The sequence below is a fragment of the Chlamydotis macqueenii genome, chromosome 22, assembly GCF_036417535.1.
Source record: "Chlamydotis macqueenii isolate bChlMac1 chromosome 22, bChlMac1.mat, whole genome shotgun sequence".
Classification (NCBI taxonomy): domain Eukaryota; kingdom Metazoa; phylum Chordata; class Aves; order Otidiformes; family Otididae; genus Chlamydotis; species Chlamydotis macqueenii.
The window spans coordinates 8,325,997-8,348,264 of NC_141577.1; the positions used below are offsets into that span (position 1 = coordinate 8,325,997).

A 22,268-nucleotide genomic window follows, 5' to 3' on the forward strand; every position below is an offset into this window, starting at 1 on the left:
CTGTCATTAATGGAGTGCAATTATTAGTGTTTTTCTTCCCTCTGGTAGCTGGTATCTCTTCATGGGTGGGAGGAGGATGGGTGTCTCCATTAAGGTGGTGGGAAAAGTCCATCCTGGGGTTTGGATCGGGATGGAGCAACACCACATCCATGCAATCAGATGCACATTGGTGCCTCCATGGGGACGGGAGGGACCACGGGCATCTTCGGCTGAGTTTTGCTCTGTGCCACGCCGTGGGAGATGCACAGCTGCATTTGCATGGGAAGGGTGAGCTAAAACCCCAAACAATTAAAAAAAATAAAAGTCCCTTAAATCAACAGCATTTTAGCTAAGTCAACCTCTCCCTGCCTCCAGCAAGCTGGGGAGGGGGAAGGGATTTACACACCAAATGCATCCTCTCCCCCAAACTGCTGCAGCCAAAACCTTGGGAAGGGGAATTTAAAAAAAAAAAAAAAAAATCTATTTCCAGCTGCTTTCCTCTCCCTCATAAATAAACATCTCCTATCGACAGCCCAAGGATTTCATTAGGCACCAGTCATTTAATATTGCTTTTAAATACTGGGCTTCACCTGGCTCTGATGGGGGATGCTGGCATTTTGTGTTTAGAAAATAGGTATCTGTATTTAGATAGGCAGACAGACAGACATGGAAGAAGAGCCGTTCCAATCATTAAACCACTGCTTTCAATTTTTTCCTGATTACTATTCTTTATTTAGCCACAGGCTGGGCTGGCCAACCACTCCCCAGGGACAGGCCAGCTGAGACCTGCAGGTTTGCAGCCCTAAAAGGGTTCTGCAGAAAAAAAAACCCCAACAAACCAACCCGAACCAGATAATTAGAGAAGAAATCTGCCCTGCAAACATCTTCCCTGGGCTAAGGCATGCGGGAAGGGGACGGGGACATGGCTGGAGGGTCGAGGTGTGGAGCTGTCATGGTTTCGGGGAGGAAGAGTGGGAGCAGATGGGAGGAAGATCCTGCACATCTGTGAGACGTGGAAGGGGGGGACCTTTCAGGAGAAGAAAGAAAAGGGGGAGAAAATCACCTTATGCGATCAGCTGTCACACGTTTTGGCAGGCTGGAGGAGGGGGAGCTGCCTTTGAAGCTGGGAGAAGAGCAAACAGACAACGACTGAGCACAGCAGCCTTTGCTGGCACTGCTCCTCTTCCTCCAGCTTCCGCCTGCTCCCTGCCCTCGCCCAGCCCTGCACCAGCACCGCCGTGCTGGCAGCCCACCAAAACACCCAGCTGGGGTGCCCACCGTCCCACCGGTTCCTTGGTGGTGCTCACACGCCAGGCTCTCACATGGGCAGGGATTTCCCACAAGACTCTGCACCAACGGGATTCAACCTGGAGTTCCAGACGCCGCAGCTTGGACATGTCTGGGTCTCCCCTCTCCGGCAGTAAAGACGAAAATGTGGGTGCCAGCACCTCCTAAGGACATCCAGCCCTCACTGGCGTTCCCGCTCCTTTCCCCAATGCCATCTGCTTTTCCCTGTGCCACAATATCCTCCTCTCCAGATGCTCCTGGCACTTGCCAATGGACCGGGAATGCTACCGGCGGCTCTGCCTCATGGCTCAGCATTTGTCCCGGCAGCAGCAAGGGAAGCAGGTGGCTGTCTTGGAAAAATACAGCATTGGGCAGGCACCATCTGCATCCCTGAGGCTGGACACTTCCAAAGCCCCAGCTGATCACAATTCATTTGCATCTACAGCTGGATGCTTCCAGCCCTCGGCAGCCATCAGGGAGCAGTGCGTGGGTATGCAGTGGTCCTGGGGCTGAAACGCCTCCTGATGCAGGGACAGTATTTCAAAAGAAAACACATGACTGACACATGATACTGGTGGCTCTTATGCTGGAGACCCAGCTTGGAGAAGCCAGGGATAAGCTGGGTAGGAAGCTGGAGACTCAAGGGCTTTGCTTGGGCTCTGGCCAAGCCTGTGTCCAGCCTGGCTCTGGCTGATCCCAGCTCCTGAACCCTTCAGCATTGGAGCAAAGTGTCAAGGAAAATTCCTGAGCTTTGCTGACCTTAGAGCCCTGCCCTGCCATTGAACTGGATGTCATCATCCCTGACATCCAGGACCGAAGCCGTGCAGCTGAGGGATGCTGCAGCCTCATTTCCCTGCCTTTGGGACCCGCCGAGCACCTTTCAAATCCTGCCAGGATCCTGCCACAAACCCCAGCATCGCTCTGGGACCTGCTGCCTGCCAACCCGCACTGCAGTGCGAACACACTGGTCCCTGTGCTGCCCCACAGCCGGGCAGCTGCCCCGTCTGGACTGGGCATTTCCTGGGTATGGTGAGCAGGTTGCCAGCCTGCTGGGAAAAGAGCCTTAATCACATGTATAAAATGCTCTGTAAACCACCAGCGCCCGATCAACACACCACTGCTTCCCTGACCTTCACATCTCCGTGCCCTGCAGGGAGCGACCGGCATGACAGTAAAGCACCGGCCGGAGCTGGATGCTCCTTCTGCAGCTCCTGACGCTGATGCCTCCAGGTTTGAGCCATCCGCGTCTCCATCCTTGAGCCCAAACACAAACGTCAGCCAAACCCTCCAGTGCTTTTCTACCGAGAGGATGTTTTCCTCTCCCAACTCATCATACGGACATTTGGAGGAGCAGACAGAGGGGACAACCGAGCTCTGGGCCCAGAGCAAGAGGCACAGAAGCAGGGCCTGGGGAGAGGAGCCGGGCTGCCCCCTGTGATTCGGCACCATTAGAGAACAGCAGGGTTGTGGCTGGTTTAACGCTGACCTGAATTCATAACATCAAAGACAACAACCACTTCCTCCCCAGCGGCCCCGGAGCTCTCGGGGAAGGTGAATCAATGAGCTGAACACCCACACGTCCATCCCGGCCTGGCATCGGCTCTGCGGTGGATGCGCTGGTGATGGCGTGGCTGTGGGGACCGTGGGTCATGGCTGGAGCATCCCCCAGGTGCTGTAGCAGGAAGCTAAAAGACTACAGAAAAAGTAATGCCTTTTACGCTGAGAAGGAAAACTGCCTCCTCCATGCCCAGGGTGGTTGAAGGTGGCACAGGGGATCTGACCTGGGTCTGGCCTGGGTCTAACCCCTGTCCTGCTGGTACAGAATGAGGGGGCAGCAAATTCCCTGTCAGATCCACAGGAGATGGACAAATGGACCTTGTTCCCTTAGGAAAGCCGGTCATCAACCTCCTCCCTGTTGCTTGGTAGTGCAGCACATGTGTCTGCACACACGCACATGCATATAGGCCCTCATCCTTCCAGCACGTCACGGCCAGCCACAGGGACCAGGACACGGTCCCCATGTCCCAGCCTCAAGGGTCCTGCTTCCTGCCCTGAAAACCCAGCCCCAGCCACCTTGGGGAGCCCAGGGCTGATGTTCACACCAATTCCCACCAGCAGCAGCTAAAAGCTTGATTTTTCCATCCCAGCTCGGGTTCAGAGCAGCATCCCGCCCTGGATCCCCCTCCCCAAGTTCATTGATGAGATGACTCACAGGTTGTTAACACTTCCAACACGCATCCGATGACACGCATCCGATGGAAAGCAGCATTGCCGCCCCCCGGGAGCCATCCTGGGCTCACATCTCCCTGAAATCTGGGGAGACGCTGCCAGTTCCCAATCAATGCTCCATTGTCAGCCAAAGGCGTCACCGAGGAGGGGGTTGAAAATACCCAAATAAGCAACAATCAGGGATAAAAAAAAAAAAAAAAAGACTCCCATGGGATATGGTGTAGTGTCCTTCGCTGCCAGCACGGCTCAGGGAGGCTGGCAGTGCCCATGAGCCATACACTGGCCCCGTCCCTGCTATGGGGCTAGGTATGAGCCTGGGTGAAGGAAAAGGGTTCAGTAGCGCCTCAAAATAATCCATTTGGTGGCATTGTGCAAGGAAACAGTCTGAACCAGCTGAAGTGTTTGTATGGACCATCAGTGTGCCCAGCCTGGGGTGGGAGCAGGGATCTCGGGACAGCCTGGCGAGGGGACAGTCTCCCTTGTATCCTGGGGACACTGAGAACATCCCAAGGACACCAGTAGCATCACCCTCCCCGGGACACTGCTGATCTCCAGGAACCTGCCAAGTGCCCAGCTGAGATTTCCCACCCCACCTCCCAGCCCAGCCCCAAGCCCGGCCACCTCACAGCACGTCCACTGCTATGTAGACCCCTTGCCCTGGAAGACAGCCTCCCTGCATGCAATGCCGAGGAAATAATGCTGCAAAAAAAAAAAAAACCAACCCAAACCCTCTTGCCATTCAGTCATGCATAATGGCAAGGCAGAGAAGAATCTCATCTAATTTTAACTCCCCTGATGGATGGGCTTTGTTCTTTCCCAGCAGCTGCCCCACAAAGTATGAGAACACTCAGATCTGTTGACATGGGAAAACAAACCACACACATCAGCCTATTTTCCTCTTCAAGGCTGATTTACCTGGAGCTGTCAGTGGAGGGAGGGGAAGTACTGAGGCCCGCGGAGCCAGGGGGAACAGCAGCTTGGTGGGCACCAGTGCTGACGCTCATGAAGCATCTGGTCCATTCACTTCCTTTCTTGCAAAGCCCCAAAACCTCTCAGACCCACAGCAAACAGGATGATGTTTTCTGCTGCAATTCCCCAAGGTGCGATTCTGCACGTCCTTCTAAACAAGAGGAGCTGGGTGCCGAACAGCCCCTCTCCCAAAAGTGGCTCACCACAAGCTGGGCTCCACCCACGTGCCTCTGGTGCTCTGACCTCTTGGGTTTCTCGTAGATGCAATGAGAGAGATAAAAATCTTCCGAGCACATCCCTCCAACCTGCCTGGAGGGGCTGAGGCAAGATAGGGTGAATCAGGCCCTGAAGAAGTAGAACAGCAGCTCAGGAGGAGCAGGTGAGGTTGGGAAAAATCCCATCTGCAGGGGTTGGTGTACCACTTACGCATGGGAATGGATGGATGGATGGACGGATGGACAAACGGACGGATGAACTGCTCTCACCACAACCTAACCTGGTCACTGAGGCTGGTGCTGGTCCCAGTGCCCAGCACCCATCCTCTCCATACCCAAAGGGGAACCAGGGTCCATGGGGATTGCACAGGTCCAGCACGGCCACACTCAGCCCTGACCTGGCAGCTTTGTTAATCACAGAGGATTCATTTGGGCACTTCTCCTCTGCTCCTTCCACCTCACTTTCCATGCAGCTTCCCCATCGGAGGCTGCAGGCTGGTTACAGCCCGTTTGCTCTCCTGCTTGGAGAGGTGATGGTCCAGGGTCCATCTCCAGGTTGTTTTCCAGGCAGGACACCCCAATCAGCCTCCCACAGCACCCACCGAGTACAAACTCAACCCTGCTCTTTTTTGTAGGTTGCTGCAGCACCCGCTTGGATTTCCAGCCTTGTGAGAGCCTAGATCCCATCTCCACCTTCCCAAATCTGACCTGAAGAGCCCCAGCAGCTCAGCCTCGAGCCATTGAGCTGAGGCTCCTGCGGCAGGAAGAAATAAGGAGCATTTACACCCTTTACTTGATGCAGCGGGGAATGTGATCACTGAGGATAAGGAGAAGGCTGAGGTCCTCCACGCCTTCTTTACTTCTGCCTTTAATAGGCAGATCAGTTATCCTCAGGGCACTTTATGCCCTAATCTGGAAGTCTGGAATGCCAGGCCGAGTACACCCCCTGTGGTACAGGTGGAGACAGTTAGAGAGCTCCTTCTCCATCTGGACTGCCACAAGTCCATGGGACCGGACGGGCTCCATCCTAGGGTGTTGGTGGGGGTGATTGCTGAGCCGCTCTCGGCCATCTACCAGCGGTCCTGGTTATCTGGGGAGGTCCCGGAGGACTGGAGGCTTGCCGATGTGACTCCCATCTACAAGAAGGGCCGTAAGGAGGATCCGGGGAACTACACACCTGTCAGCCTGACCTCAGTACCTGGGAAAGTTATGGAGCAAATCATCTTGGGTGAGATCACTCGGCATATGAGTGGCATCCAGGGGATCAGACCCAGCCAGCACGGGTTCATGAAAGGCAGGTCGTGCTTGACCAACCTCATTTCCTTTTACGACTGGGTGACCAGACTGGTGGATGAAGGAAAGGCTGTTGATGTGGTCTACCTGGACTTCAGCAAGGCCTTTGACACGGTCTCTCACAGTATTCTCCTAGGGAAACTGGCTGCCTGTGGACTGGGTAGGTATTACCCTTCTTTGGATAAAGAATTGGCTAGGGGGCCGTGCCCAGCGGGTGGTGGTTAATGGAGTCAAGTCCAGCTGGCAGCCTGTTACAAGTGGTGTCCCCCAGGGGTCGGTACTTGGGCCCATCTTGTTCAATATCTTTATTGATGACCTAGACGAGGTGATTGAGTGTACCCTCAGTAAGTTTGCAGATGACACCAAGTTGGGTGGCGGTGTTGATCTCCCTGAGGTTAGGGAGGCCCTTCAGAGGGATCTGGATAGGCTGGATCACTGGGCTGAGCTGAATGGGATGAGGTTCAACAAGGCCAAGTGTCGGGTCCTGCACTTTGGCCACAATAACCCCATGCAGCGCTATAGGCTCGGAGCTGAGTGGCTGGAGGACTGTGAAGAGGAAAGGGACCTGGGGGTGTTGGTTGATGCTCAGCTGAACATGAGCCGACAGTGTGCCCAGGTGGCCAAGAGGGCCAACGGCGTCCTGGCCTGCATTAGAAATAGTGTGGCCAGCAGGAGCAGGGAGGTAATCATCCCCCTGTATTCGGCACTGGTGAGGCCGCACCTTGAGTATTGTGTTCAGTTTTGGGCCCCTCACTACAAGAAAGACATTGAAGCCCTGGAACGTGTCCAGAGAAGGGCAACAAAGCTGGTGAGGGGTCTGGAGCACAAGTCTTATGAGGAGCGGCTGAGAGAGTTGGGATTGTTTAGTCTGGAGAAGAGGAGGCTCAGGGGAGACCTCATTGCACTCTATAGCTTCCTGAAGGCAGGTTGTGATGAGCGGGGGTTTGGCCTCTTCTTCCAGGCAACAAGCAGGACCCGAGGAAATGGCCACAAGTTGTACCAGAGGAGGTTTAGATTGGACGTGAGGAAAAACTTTTTCTCTCAAAGAGTGGTAAGGCACTGGAACGGCCTGCCCAGGGAGGTGGTGGAGTTGCCGTCCCTGGCAGTGTTCAAGAGGCGGCTTGATGAGAAGCTACAGGATATGGTTTAGTAGCTGTGGCAGCAATGGTAGTGGGAAGACGGTTGGACTAGATGATCTTATAGGTCCCATCCAACCATGTGATTCTATGATTCTATGATTCTATGATTCTAATCACTAATACAGGGACTGAGAAAAAAAAAAGAAAACATAAACAATTACACAAACAAGGACCGATTTCAAGCTCACTCCGCTCTGCCCTGGCTGCTGTCTGCCTCGCTTAGCCCAGCAGCCTCCCAGCCTGATGATTGCCCTCCTGGTTCCTCTTATGCATCCTGCTATTTTTAGGCTTTGCCTGCAGACCCCACAACGGGTTTGTGCCCTCAAGAGTGGATGGTTTAGCCAAGCAGAAGCGAAAGGAGTCAGTGAGCCATTCCCTCCCCGTACCACATTCCTCCCCTGCATTTGCCACTGAGAGGAAAGCCATGCAAATGAATTCCTTCTCTTGGCAGGGTGCAGCTGAAACCTTCAGGAAACTTTCTAAGCAGCATCTGATTTTGATTTCTGGTGCTGTGGGTTTGTTGAGGGGGTTTATTCATTTACTGCCACAACGGGGTTATTTTGGCTCCACTTGAGCACCCGGGTTGCAGCGTTCCAGCGATGAAGAGGCCCACGAAATGCTTCAGTCAAGGTCAAGCGTAAAAGCAGGCGAAGAGATGGAGGAAAAATGTGCCCATAGATGTGGTGCATCCCTACCTGTGGGTGCCATCCTGCACCAGTTCATGCCAGGATGTTAGGGAGGGTCACAAACAACAACAGGACCGGGATGCAGCGCCCACAGCAGCGTTTCGGTCAGTCCCAGTGCCCATGGGATTGATCACAGATGCCAAGCCCCAGGTCTGAGCAGTACTTGCTTTAAAAGCAAAACCCTGCACAAATAAAAAAACTTGCTTGTGTAGCACTGGGAGGGGAGAAAGCAGCTGATGAACTGTGCTACAAGTCAGGGGAAGTCGGTACATCCAACACCTGGGGCTGCTCCTCTGGCCAAAAGCTGCCCTTACCCTAGCTACCAGCCATTGTGGCTGGCTGCCCCAGCGCTGTTTCATCATATTTGGGGTAAAAATCTAGTAAAAGTTAAGTGCCGGGGAGGGGAAAGAAAAATCACATCTTCCCTTCTATGCATCACAGCCCTGAATTGCCACAGTCGAGACTCAGGCTGGCCGCCAAATTGGAAATTGTACCAATATGTAAATATTTATATACTTATATTCTTATATATTTATACTTGTGTTACAGTTATATATCTGGCAGAGCTGCCGTGGTGACCTGGGTCCCTGGCTCACACCTCAGCCCAAGACGCAACTGTCCCAGAGTTTTCGGAGCCCCAGTGCAAGGATCTTTCCCATAGAACCACACAAGACAAGGTGAGCGGCACATAGAGAGGATCAACATCCCGAGAATCTTTGGGGAGAAATCACGTCCCACGGTTTCCTCCCGCATTAGCCTCCAGAGATTCCCATGGATTTTGACCGGAGTCCTGCCAGAGCAGATTCATGCCTCCTGCATGTTATTTTTACAGCCATTTTAATTAAAAACAATAAATTCCAGAGGGGAAGAGGGTCTACCCACAGTGAAATACACTTTGTCGAGTTTGCAGCCTCTGAGTAAATCAAAACACCGCTGCTGGCAGCCGTGGCTGTAAATCCCCCCGGATGGACCCCAGCTCACCGGGCACACAAGCATCGTGAATTTTCCTCGGCATTGTTCTCACCATCTTGATTTAATTTAACTGCCCTCAGGGGCTGTTTGGAGGGCATGGGAGAGGCAACCCCCCCCCACCCCTTGCTGTTATCCAGGATGCGGAGGAGAAAATACTAGCCAAGGTGATGCCACGGAGAACTTGCTAAGAGGAGTGATGCCCATGGGAGAGTGGGACTCCAGCCAAGATAAAGCAGCACTGATAAAACTCAGGGTGCGGAGAGACGTCCCGGCTGCCTGGGCCACCCTCACTTCTGGTTGGGGACGGATCAGCGCCAGCCACGGGGCCGGGACTTGCTGGAGCCACCGTTTCCCTTCGCCTGCTCGGACATGATCCTTGGGCTCTGCGCCTCATGACGGGGTGATGCTCCCCCCTCTGACATGACCTCCCTGCCTCAGTTTCCCCAATTTTGGAAACCATCTCCAAGGCAGTAGACCAGCTCAGCAGCTGGGGCAGCAACAACCGAGCGCAGGCGGATGAACAGCAAAACTCTAAAGATTTTCCATTTGTTTTACGTATCCGCTGGGTTTATTTTTAACATTCCAGCTAAAAAACCCCATAAATAAATACCCAGGCTGAGCTGAAAGGACGCGTTTGCTGGAAGCTGCCAGGATGATTAGTCCTTTGTGGATGGAAAAGGGGCAATGTGGGGTCTGCAGCCATGCTGAGAGCCAAGAAAAGTGGCTCTCTCCCAAAGATCTCCTTGGCTATGCAAAAAGCTCTTTTGCACTCCCTGACTCAATGTTTCCCTCCCGCTCAGAGCCATCAGCAGCCAGGCTGTGTCAGAGCCGCCTTTCTCCAGGCCTGGGACATAGTTTCCACCCCGGGAAGGGGTTTAAAGCCTACAGCCCAGAGGACACACACACGGGGAAGACACCCGCTTGGGCTTTGGATGCCTCCTTGGATGCCTCCTCCTCCATCGCAGGAATGGGAACACCAGGCAGAGGCTGATGCTGATGGCGCAAGGACGGAAAGCTCAGGTCCCAAGGCAGACACAGCACATTAAAACCATCCTAAAACTCCCAATTCCCACCTGTACCCACCCTGCCCGGACAAAGCTGGGACTGCGGCCACCAAAACCCTTGCTCCGTGGCGGCAGAAACCCACTGCAAGTCGCTCCTGCCTGCTCAGTCAGCAGCCCAGGAGCTGTTTAGCATTGGAACTGTCGGATAAATGAAATGCTATTAATTCCCTCCTCAGTGTTTTTATGAGGTGCTTGATGAAATATCAGGATGCTTTGATGCCGCAGGAGTTTCATGCCTGCGCAGATCAAACACCCCATCTCCAGGGCTGAACCAGCTGCTGGCCTCTCCTCCCCACCCTGCGTCCCCCACTCCATCCCTCCCAAGCCAAAAGCACCCCAAATTGCAGTGATCCCTCCTCCCAGACCCAGTCAGCGCTGTCCCAGGGCACAGGGCAGTGGAGGAATCAGTCCCCAAAATGAAGGGGCGACAATGGCACTCCAAAGAGGGGCTCCCGCATCCCCCACAGTGGGGGGGTCTCTGGGAAAAATAAGGCTCCTGCCCCTCTGCTTTGCAGACCCTGAAAGGGGGGGGGGCCCTGCTGGAGGAGGGGGGGGTCCTACCCCAAGGATGGTGCAGGGAAGGTAATCCTCAGCATGCCCCAAAGCCCAGCTCTGCGGAGTAGGCAGTGCTGATGGGTCCATGCTTGCACCCCCAGCCTGCAGCATTCCCCCAAATCCCTCACCCTGCAGCAGCATCTCTCCTTATCCTCTCCCCATCCCTCCTTGCTATCTCTCCAACCCCCCAGCATTGCTCCCTAAGTCCCTTTTCAGCATTCCCACACCCTTCACCCCACAGAACCCTCCAGATCCCTCCACAACCCGCTCCCCAGCATTCCTCCAAACCCCTCCACTGACAGCATCCCTCCAATTCCCTCCCCAAGCCCTCAGCCCATAGCATCCTCCCCAAATCCCCTGGAACATGCCCCCAAACCTCCTCAGCAACCGCCAAATCCATCCAGCACCCCCCAATCCTCCACTCCACAGCATATGGGGCAAGAAAAGGCACAGGGAGAATCAGAGAGACCCCAGCTTTTTTTTTTTCACATCGCCCCCCCCCCCCAAGTCCACGGCCTCCCCCAGGTGCTCGGGGTCGCCCTTGCAGCCCTCGCTGGCTCGAGGGGAGGGCGGCGGGCAGAGACCGAGGTGGGGGGACAGACAGGGACCGGGGCGGGGAAGGCTGGCAGGGATGGGGGAATGCAGGTGGGGAGCCGGGAAGTGGGAAGGGAGGCAGGGATCAAGGGGACGATGTCAGGCAGGGGCTGGGAAGAAAGCGACTTGGGGTGGGGGTGGGGCGCGGCAGGCAGGAGATAGCGACAGGCGAGGGAGATACGAGTGGGGACCTGGCGGGGACAAAGGCAGGGATGGAGGAATGGAGGGGCAGGGACGGGGGGGAAGTGGGCAGGGATGGGAAGCAGGCAGGGAGGGGGAAGAAGCCAGGGATAGGGGGTGCAGGGATGGAGGGATGCAGGCAGATAGCGATGGGGGAATGCAGAGACGGGAAGCAGGCAGGGATGGGGGGATGCAGGGATGGGGAGAGGCAGGAGGCAGGAACGGGAGGGGACGCAGGGGTGTGGGCTGGGCCGCCCGGCCCCACGTGGCTCGGGGACAGCCCGGGTTTATAACGGCGGCCCTTCTGCCGGGCGGGGGCCGGAGGCAGCGGCGGCGGCCGGGAGTGGGGCTCGAACCCGCGGTCCTCGGATCCCGGCGGGCCCAAGGCCGCCCGCGGGCCATGGAGCTGCCCACGCAGCTGCCCACGGCTGCCGGCACCGCCTGGGACAACGGCACGGCCTGGGGCCCCCTGCCCGGCCAGAGGGTCAACGAGACGGGGCCGCAGCAGGCCAAGAACGTCACCTCCATCCTCATCGCCACCGTCATCACCACGCTCTACTCCGTGGTGTGTGTGGTGGGGCTGCTGGGCAACGTCCTGGTCATGTACGGCATCGTCCGGTGAGAGCGGGGTGCCCGGTGGCACCCCCGGGCCGGTGGTAATTGGGGGAGCGAGGAGGTGTGGGGTGAGGGGGGGAAGTGCGCAACTGGGGGAGTGTGCACTGGGGTGAGCAAGCATGTGTCGGGTATGAGACGGTGGCTGGAAACAGTATGCATGGGGGATGAGTGTGTGCCATGTGCAAGGTGTGAGACAGTGGCAGGAGCGAGTGTGCACCAGGTGTGAGACAGTGACAGAGGCGAGTGTGCACCAGGACTGTGTGTGCACTGGGTGAGACACAGTGACAGAAGTGAGTGTGCATCAGGTGCGAGACAGTGGCAGAAGCAAGTGTGCACCAGGCCCGGGTGTGTATTGTGTGTGAGACAGCACCAGGAGTGAGTTTGCACCAGGACTGGATGTGCACCAGGTGTGAAAGAGCACCGGGAGTGAGTGTGCACCAGGACCAGGTGTGCACCAAGGGTGAGACAGCAGTCAGGAGTGAGTGTGCCCTGGGTGTGAGTCAGCCTCAGGAGCGCAGGTGGGTGTGCCCTGGGTACCTGTGGGCACAGGTTAGCGCAGGCAGCGCTGAGATGGGTGCACCCAACGAGTGCACCAGATGTGTGAACAGCATGTGTGCAGAGGGTGTCCAGATGCCCTGCAAGTGGAAAAAGGATGGATTGCATGTGCACGGAGCAGCACGGGGTGGGGGGGCTGTTTGGGGGGGAAGCAGGGGGGCACGCCCTGACCTCAGCTGCCGCATGTTCCTCGCTGCTGCGTGGGGAGCCGGGTGCACCGGGGTTTGGATGAGGCAAGGGGCTGGGGGGTGTTTCTGCACAAATCCCACCACTCAGAGCCACCGCAGGGAGACCCCTGAGCCCCCCAAGAACCCAGCACACCGCTGGGGGAGAGGGGCCCCATGCCATCACCGGGACTCAAGACGCTCGAGGCGCGAATTACCCACCTCAGCCTGTTCCTGGCTCTGCCATGAGCTCGCGTGGGTGCCGTTTGTGCCTCCTGACTCCCGCTTTTCTGTAACAGAGAGGGGGAGCCCACGGTGCTCGGCCCCAGCCCACATCCCCTGCCCATATTGGTCCCCTCTTTGTCCGAGGCGCTGGTTGATGCTCTCTGCATAAGACAGGTTGACGTGAACAAGGCTGCTGTTAGTGGGGGACAATAAAGCCAAATCCTGCAGAGCATGGAACCAGCGGCAACAGCGGGGGCTGGCAGAGCCCTCCAAGGGCCCCAGAGCCGGACGGCACCGTGCTCACCATGCTCGCCATCACACCGCTGTCAGTGACAGCACAGAGGCTTCACCACCTTCACCCTGGCAGGAGGGAGCAGAGGTCTCACCAGGTGCCTGCGCTTCAACGCACCCCCCCACACCAGAGGGGGCTTGTCCTGGTGGGGAGCTCAGGATTCGTGGGGTTTATCCCAGTTCCCATCACCCCAGGGGCTGCTATAACCCCAGTCAGGGCCAAAACCCTGGGGCCAAACTGAACCTTGTGCCTTGGTTTAAGTGAACCCCAAGAATCCCCCTTTTTAACCATTTCTGTTCCCACCTCCTCCAGCAATTTCAGTCCACAGTGATTGTTACAGGCACTGTCTGCGCAGAAAATAAATGCGGTGACTCACAGAGGGGAAGGAAACCAGCCTGAAACAAGTCTGGGAGCCGGGCTCCCCAGCACCCCTGCGCCGGGCTCCCCATGTTTTGGGGTAGCTCTGCTGCGTATTTTTAGCTACCCAGATGGCTAGCAGGACGAGGGGGGGGTGTCTCTCACTGACCCTGTGCAATACCGGATGGGATTTTTCATCGGCTCGAAGCAGCTTGAAAAAAAAAAATCACCCCTGGACTGAAAAAGCAAATGAAGGTAATTGTTGCAGAGACATACGCCACGTACGGTGTCACAGTGAGGGATGACCGTTATTAGACCCCCCTCCAGCTGCTTCTGCTCTTGGAGAAGATGGAAGGCACTTGAAAGAGAAGGCTTTAATTTGCAAACAACATCCTCCCTCTTTAATTCTCTAAGTAATTTAATGTTACCCATGTTTAGAAAGCCTAAGTCTACAGCATTTCCAGCCCCATCGCCACGGTTTCCAGACCCCCATTTTTCTGACCCACCAGCTGATGCTGGAATTAAACACATCTCCCAAGGAGTGAATAATCACCATCCTCCAAGGGGCCAAGGACGCGTGCAGAGCGCACGTCAGTGTGGGACAGGGTTGTGCCATGGGATTGGCTCCAGTTCAGATCTCGCTGTGGCCCTGGGGACATCGTCTCCCGGTGTCACCTCCTGCTGCCCTTGTGCCTGTGCGGAGTGGTCTGGGGGTCCCTGGAGACATGGTGCTGTGGATGCTGCAGAGCCCGTGCGTGCCAGGGAAGCAGGTACATGAAGGACCCTGCTCCACGGCCCCCAGCTGAGCTTCCCGAAAGGGCACCCAGCACCCCAGAGAGCACCCAAAGCGCTGCCTGTCCAGAGCAGCCAAAACCCAGCCGCACAACCGGTGCTGCAATCATCACCGCATTGTCAGACGCTTTAAAAAATACCGCAGCAGCGATTTGCAGCTGCCAGCTCAGGCTTGCGTGTGCCCGCGTCCCCACAGAGCCCATCAGCCCCCCGCCAGCTCCCGCACGGGCTGTGCACTTGTCCCCTCGCTGGGCCCAGGATCTGCTAAGCCAGGCTCTTTAAGGCGATGGCTTTTAGCAGCTCCAGGAGTTTCACAAGTGGTTTCCTTCACTTATTTCTTTTCCAAGAAGTTTGAAGAGCTAAGGGGATCCCTACCTGCAAGCCCAGACGCTGGCGTTGCTGCCGGAACATGGCTCTGTCCCCCCCCGCCCAGCCTAATCTCTTCGTTAATGCCTTCCAGATAGTTTCGTTTGAGTGTGTAACTCCCCAATCAAGGGACTTGCTTAATTGTGAGGAGTTTGGCAGCCCGGGGAGCTCCATCAGTGGAAGCGACCGGTTTGCTCTGCTGCGTGAGATGAGGGGTGAGAAGCCTCCTTCCTCAAGCAGCAGCTTCGTTAGCAGATCTGGAGGGGGTCACCAGGATGGACCCCCCCCCCCCCAACCCCGTGTAGTGGGCTTGACCTTCAGCCCAATCCTGGAGGAGGGTGAATGTTGCCGAAACTCCATCTCCGGGGCCTAAATTGTCATCCCAGTTATCCCCATCATCCCAGTTATCCCCATTATCTCCATCATTCCAGTCATCCCCATCATCCCACTTGTCCCCATTGCTGCTTTGCTCTCACCAGCACAGCCCCATTGTGCCCAGGGAAGGAGCTACAGCCCCGGCCCCACTGCCCTGGCACATCTGGCAGGAGTTTCAGGAAGTGCTTACCCAGCACAGCCCAGCGTGCTTGGCAGAGCACAGCATGAATAACTAATTTTTTTTTTTTCACTTTACTCGAAAAGCAGAGCTCAAAAAAGTGTGAATCTACCTGAAACAGTTATTTTTTTTTCATTTAGGTGAGGCAAAATCTGATAATAACACAAATTGTCAGCTTTTTTGTTTAACCCAGAATGAAATTTTTCCAAGCGGTTCATTTGCAAAAAAGCTTGGAAAATGACACTAAAGACAACTGAAAAGGACTTTTCATGGAAAAGAACCTTTTTTTTAAAGTGCTGTATTTAAAATTTTAAAAAGTTCCACTCAAATATATCTGCCGTCGGGTGAGGGGCTGCTGTTTGCAGCCAAGGTGAAGGAGCAGGGAACGCCGCTGGGGCAGAGCTGCTGTTTTCTCCTGGAGAGAAATGGATTTTTGTGCAGCCTCCATCTCCTGGCTCTACCAACAGCGTAACCTGGTGGGTGTCTGCCCCCGCTGGCATGCTGACCTGACCCTGCTGAGATGGAGAAAAGGATAAAATAAAGGGAATTGACGTTACCATTGGGCTTAGAAACCTTTTTTCTACACCAACCTGCTCTCCCGGCCTTCAGTCATGGAGGCAGAGCAACAACCGCCCGAGATGGGAGCTCCTCAACCCCCTCACCCTGATTTTTTCCATGCGCCCCATCACACAATGGAGTTCTTCTGTGAGCTGTGCGGCATCTTCCCATCCGCCAACTGAGGGATTGCGTCTCCCCCATGTAGCAGGGCCGAGCTCGGGCCCTCTCTGTCTTGGGCCAAACCCCACCGTGGGGATGCCACAGGAATGTGCAGAGATGCTTGGGTGCAAACTGACAGTTTTGTTAATTAATTAGGGTGCATCTGAACGAGCTCAGGGCTGTGGGGGATGCTCTGAGCAACGGGGACTTGCTGGAAGGGAGGGCACAGGGAGAGTTCAAGCCACTGACATAGCCCTGACCTCAGCCTAGCAAACAACCCGGGGACGGCCGCAGAGCCCCCCCGCCCTGACCTGACCCCTTTGGGGACCTCCGGGAGCAGGGACCAGCATCTCAAACCAACCATGCCGTTTGAAGCGTCGCCTTGAGCAACATCTGCAAGGCCAGATGCTCCCAGGCCAGCACTCATCCCCACCGGCCCCGGCACCCACTGAAACACTGCCTCATCCCTTCAGGAAGGGTTTTGGTGCTCAGGACCCTGCATTTTTCTTACTGCGAGGTGACAAGGAGCAGAGCTGGCGTGCCGGTCGGAGCCTTTGCCGAACGCCCTGGGGGAAGCAGCACCTTGGCCACACGCTGTGGGGCAAGGAAGCCAGGCTTCCCCAAAGGCTCTGGAGCTCCAGCCGGGCTAATTGGGCTGCATCCAGATGGCCTCTTTCCGGGGGTAATCGATCAAATTTCTGCAAGTAAACTTGACAGGGAAACAAACTAGATAATCACAATTTACTGGGTGGAAAATCAGATAAAGGAGGTTTTGGACAGTAAAGGTCATTGCGCAACTGATTCAGGGAAATGGAGTAAATCGATTTAATTGGAGAAGTGACTTCTCTGAAAATGTCTTCAGATTTCCTTTGAGTAAAGGCAGCCACATGAATGAGTGTCACTTCCCTGGCCAGGTAAGGGATAACTGCTTAGGCAGGGTCTAAGCCATGTTCTGCAGGTGCTGGATGAGGTCCTCTGTGTGAGTGCAACCCTGTGCTCAGGCCCCAGGACTTCAACACATGCTAAAACCGTGCATGAACACAAGCACGTTCTCAACGTGCTCCCTGGTCCATCCGGAAAGGTGCTGAGCGCATCGGTACTGCAGAAGGACACAGCACAGGCTAGTACCTTTGCCCGCCCAGGCTAATGGCATGTTGCGAGCAGCCAGGGAAGGCCAGGCCATGCCCTTTCCTCATCATCTGGAGTGTGCCCACACATACTTGGGCGTGGTAAGCCAGCCCTGACCATCCATAACGGCTCCTTCCTCTGCTACCCCCAGGTACACCAAGATGAAGACAGCCACCAACATCTACATCTTCAACCTGGCCCTGGCAGATGCATTGGCCACCAGCACGCTGCCCTTCCAGAGCGCCAAGTACTTGATGGAGACCTGGCCCTTCGGGGAGCTGCTCTGCAAAGTCGTACTCTCCATTGACTACTACAACATGTTCACCAGTATCTTCACCCTCACCATGATGAGCGTGGACCGCTATGTTGCCGTGTGCCACCCGGTGAAGGCCTTGGACTTCCGCACACCGGCCAAGGCCAAGATCATCAACGTCTGCATCTGGGTGCTCTCCTCCCTCATTGGGGTGCCCATCATGGCCATGGCGGTCACCAAGTCAAAAGGTAAGTGGCTTCTGGTGAAAGGTCTTGTCATGTCCCATCTGACCTGGCAAACCCAAGCCACCTGGTCCCGCAACAGGTTTGAGCTCAGTGATGGCACCCCTCCATCAGACCATAAGCGTGCCCTGCCATGGAAAAACCATCCTGGTGTTATTTTTCAACTTGGCTGCAGAGGTTGGAAACTGCCCCAGAAATTGTCCTCCCCCTTTCCCATCTCCAGTCCAACCAGCCTCTCCCCAGCTCCTGGGGTGCAAATCAGGTGCCCAAAACCACTCCCAGAGGTATTGCAAAGTCCCCAAATGGCTCAAACTAAGATCCGCAGCTCCTGTGTGAGGACACCAGCCCTTGGCTGCTGAGAAAGCTCTGGGCATCTTGAGGAAATGGACAGGTTTCAGTGTAAGGTGGCACAGGGATGTGTCCACCACGGAGGTTGGGAGGAGACAGTGCAGGGATGGCCCAGGAGGCTCTGTAGGGAACACACTACATCCCATCGGCACCCCAAGGGTGGGGGGCTGGTGGCACAAAGCTCCCGGGGAATGGCTGCAAAGAGCTGGCGGGTGGGCAAGCATCTCCTTGTGTTTTTAACAAGCATGGACATGTCCAGCCATGACCAAGCAGCAAGCAGACAGTATTCACAGCAGACACTCTACCTGCTCCCTCTTTGACCATCTTCTCTCCCACAGACGGAATGGTGCTGTGTGTGCTCCAGTTTCCCGATCCTCCCATCTACTGGGACACCATGACCAAGATATGCGTCTTCATCTTTGCCTTTATGGTCCCCATCTTGGTCATCACCATCTGCTACGGGCTGATGATCCTTCGCCTGAAAAGCGTCCGCCTCCTCTCGGGCTCCAAGGAGAAAGATCGTAACCTGCGGCGCATCACGCGCATGGTGCTGGTGGTGGTGGCAGCCTTCATCATCTGCTGGACACCCATCCACATCTTCGTCATTGTCTGGACACTGGTGGGCATAGATAAGAAGAACCCCTACGTGGTGGCCAGCCTGCATTTCTGCATCGCCCTGGGTTACACCAACAGCAGCCTCAACCCCGTCCTTTATGCTTTTCTGGATGAGAATTTCAAGAGGTGTTTCCGAGAATTTTGCCTGCCTTTCCGAGCTCGCGTGGACCAGAACAGCTTCTCCCGTGCCAGAAACACCATGCGGGAGCATGTCTCCACCTGCAGCCCTCCTGAAGCCCACAACAAGCCGGCATGACTAGACGCGGGCAGCCTCCAGAGGGGCTGCCGGAGCCACGGAGGGGACGACCTGCGCTCGGAAGTGACCCAGGTCACCACCACCACGGAGCTCTAGCGGAGCTCGATAATGCCACTGGGTTTTGTTCAGATTGAAAGCGAGTGACCACAAAGACTTTTTTCATCCTGGAGAATGGCGGATGGGGGAATCAGGACTCACCAAGCAATCACAGAATCGTAGAATCTTAAGGCTGGAAGAGACCTCCAAGATCACCAAGTCCAACCATCAGCCCAACACCACCATGCCTGCTAAATCATCCCCTGGAGTGACATGTCTACACATTCTTTGAACACCTTCAGGGATGGTGACTCCCTCTCTCAGTGCAGGGAGAAGATCAAAACAAAAGGCAACCCGGGCAGAGCTGCTCTGCTGCTGCTCCCACTGTGGCTGGGAAGAGCTGAAACCCCCGGTTCCCCTGGCTGGGGCAGTCACCCTCTAACACACGGCTGTTGGCAAAACCCAACCATCCCGTGATGCTGTGACTGCAATGACCACGTGCTTCTCCTCCCGCATAGGCCAAGGTGGCATCGCAGCTTCGTGGTACGGGGGGGAACCTCCCATGTCAGGTGGCAGATGGGGACTATGCTGGATGGTGACACCACTTCACGGGGCCTCACTCCACCCCCACTCTGTGCTGTGTCCAAAAAACAGCCAGAGGTGGGAAGAAAAAACGATGCCGCTTCAGAGACAGTGTTATCAAAGAGCTCCAGATCCAGAGTAAAAATTTTGCTGGAGTACTGGACTGGCCCTGGAGGACAACTTCCTACTGTTAATGTCACTACTGTATTATTTAGAGGCCTCTGACTGCAGCCAGGGCAGCCCTGGACATGGCTGTGACGCTGGGAACACAAATACGGCCAGGGGACAGGTGGGGGGACGAAGCAGGGTGTGTCCCAAGCTCACCCCACGTCCATGTGCCGATCCAAATTCCCCCGGCCCAGCATCTGTCAGGGTGATGGAGAACCGCTCCTCACCCATCTCCCTCCGAAGACGTGAAGGCCAAGAAAGATCTCATTACAGGAATGATCTGTGGAGACTTGAGGAGTTCATAATTCCCCAAGCAGGGACAGAGGTCATGCAAGCACTGAGAAAGGACCCACAGCCCATGAGGGGCAGAGATTTTGGGATTTCATGCTCAGCACTCGTCTGGATGGAGCCACCATCCCTCTGAAGAAGCAGCTGAGGTCTGAGGCAGCGCATCCTGCAGCAGCCACCGGCCAGGGACCTTTGGACCGCATTATCTGCCGCTAAACGATGACTGATGGGTCCTCCCAGCCTTCTACTCCCTGAATCACCCCCACCACCCCTGCACCAGCTGCAAGCAGTGTCTGGGAGCCGTGATTTTCTCCTTCCTCTTGCCTTCCCACCACTGTGGCTGCGGCCGGGAGGTCAAACGGGCCGAGGAGGAGGAGGCTGGGAGCGTGCGGTAATAGCATTTAGTGGACAAACGGATGAAACTGGAGGAAGCAGGCGAGCGCCCAGGTGCACCTGGGGCTCGAGGGCTGGATGGAGAGCCTGGGTTGTGTCTCTGGTTTTTCCAGTTGCATCAATTTAGCCTCATAAAGGCCATTACCTCTCATTCCCAGCCCTACCTTTCTCCGGAGCCTGTGGAAATTGCAGCCTCCCCATTAGGAAGGCAGAGCTGAGGAGGCAGCCAAAACCAATTTCTTTTTCAAAGGAACCAAATAGGGCAAAATTGCCCATTGGGATCTCAAATGAATCGCAGCCCAAGCGCGCAAGTGATCCTCCTTGTCTGCCCGCACTGTGTCCCGCACCCTGAGCAGAAGCCTCCCGCTCGGCCTTGCAGCAGGCTGGATGTCTCCAGCTCCTGTCCAGGGCTCCTCAGGATCCCTTTGCAGGCATGGATGGAGTCCTGGGCCATTGGCAGAGCCACGCTTGGTCTCCTCATCCCCTGCCGCCACAAGCCTGGCTGCTCGTGGAGCATCAGGTGCGGGAGAGCAAGCAGGATCGTCTCCAGGACAGGAACTGGGGGAAAGCCCCCAGGGTCCCATGAGGCTGAGCTTCAGCTCTGTGAGAAGAGAGACTCAGGTGTCCAGAAAGAGTTGGAGACTGCCCTGCAGCTCTCCACCTCGACCCAACCTGGGGACAGAGCCTTCAGCACCATGTGGTGGGAAAGGCTCCAGGTTTGGAGCTGGGTTATGGTGAGGTGCTGGCAATGGTGGGATGTCCTGGCAGGGCTGGGTGTCCCAACAGGAGTGCGACGTCCCTGCATGCTGCAAACCAAGGTATCTTGAGTTTTTCTCCAGGCTTCAGTATGAAGCAGAATTCTGGCTTGATATCTGAATTTGGGGGGTACCACCAAAAAAAGTGATGACCCCAAACTGTTATTTAATCCACCTTTTCCAGGGTCTCAGCATCCCCTAGAAACACTGACCCCATGACCAAGGGTGGTAAAGGTATGAAGGGGAGCAGCATTTCCAACTGCAGCAGCCAAGAGTGCAGCAATGAAACTGAGGGACAGAGGGGATATTGAACCCCATCATCCCTGGATGGAGATCTCCGCCCCAGTGCAGTCTCTTTGCAGACATGCGTCATGTCGGGGGGACCGAGCTGTGAACACTGGGGACTGCGGGTTGGCTTGGGACTCTGCAGGCAGCTCAGCCACCCCAATTCTCACTCCCACAGGGCTTCAGTTTCATCCACCAAATTCCCAGCCTGCTCGGAGATGTGCCTGCAATGGCCTTAAAGTGGGTTAAAAGGCTTCAAGTCATTATTTTTTAAATGCAGTCACGGTTGGACAGAGCTGGGAGCCCAGGATGCAGCGAGGATTGTGGCTTTTCTTAGCTTAGGTTTTGCTGAATAATGAAAAAAAAATTAAAAAAGAATATTCCTGGAGAAAAGGGGACACTGATGGCAAACGCTGCACCGGAGCCCTCACAATGACTCGGAGCTAGAGCATCACCTGTCTCCCCATTTCAGCAGCATCTCAGCTGGTCCAGCTTCTTCTCACAATGGCATCCACCTAAAAACCAGCTCCACCAGCCCCTCCTTCAGGCTGGGAAACCACAGTGGAATCCTGACCTGGGGAAACACCGCTGGGAGCTTCTACCTGCCCATGCTGGGGTGCTGGGAGGGCTCCCTGTATACTTATATATCTTGATGTATATCTCTCTGTCTATAGCTGTATGAAATTAAAGTGAGCCCAGGTCACCCCGTCCCACCCCCTGCTACTCTACGTGCAATGGATTTTGGGCTCCTACATGAATCTGCTGGGTCCACAGCACTGACTGGGACATCGCCAAGTGCTTGAGGCAGTATTTCCAGCTCCAGCCCTCATGATTTGGGGCTTTTGATGGCATTTCTGTATAGGAAGCACGCTTTCTAAAATAAATAAATAAAATAAAATAAGAGATAGCCAGCAGTTTCCAGCTTTCCTTTGAATCTCAGGCACTGAAAATGAGCAGTGTCTTGCTCAGGGCAGCATTTTGGGGAGCGACAGGAGAGGAACTACCTCTAAATTCAAATTTTAAAAACTCTCCTGTACTGGGGAAAACCCACCTTGATAAAACTCCGAGCCCCTTTATCTGAGGTTACTTTGCAAGCCCTGGTAACAAAAAGCCTTTGCACA

The 22,268-nt window shown here is 55.4% G+C and overlaps 1 protein-coding gene across 1 annotated transcript; it reads left to right on the plus strand.

The window, feature by feature from the left end:
- The first annotated feature begins 11,562 nt into the window (after positions 1-11,562).
- On the plus strand, positions 11,563-21,854 carry OPRD1 (opioid receptor delta 1). The gene is made up of 3 exons (XM_086764923.1): positions 11,563-11,780; positions 17,078-17,427; positions 18,108-21,854. The coding sequence occupies exons 1-3, from the start codon at positions 11,563-11,565 to the stop codon at positions 18,638-18,640; spliced, it is 1,101 nt and encodes a 366-aa protein (XP_086621049.1). The 3' UTR covers positions 18,641-21,854.
- The last annotated feature ends 414 nt before the right edge of the window (positions 21,855-22,268 follow it).

What these genes read in the sequence shown, in the direction of transcription:
- OPRD1 (XM_086764923.1), top strand. Translation starts at nt 11,563, where the DNA reads ATGGAGCTGCCCACGCAGCTGCCCACGGCTGCCGGCACCGCCTGGGAC. An exon ending in GTCATGTACGGCATCGTCCG is followed by an intron (nt 11,781 to 17,077) that starts GTGAGAGCGGGG and finishes TGCTACCCCCAG; the next exon opens with GTACACCAAGATGAAGACAG. An exon ending in GGCGGTCACCAAGTCAAAAG is followed by an intron (nt 17,428 to 18,107) that starts GTAAGTGGCTTC and finishes TCTCTCCCACAG; the next exon opens with ACGGAATGGTGCTGTGTGTG.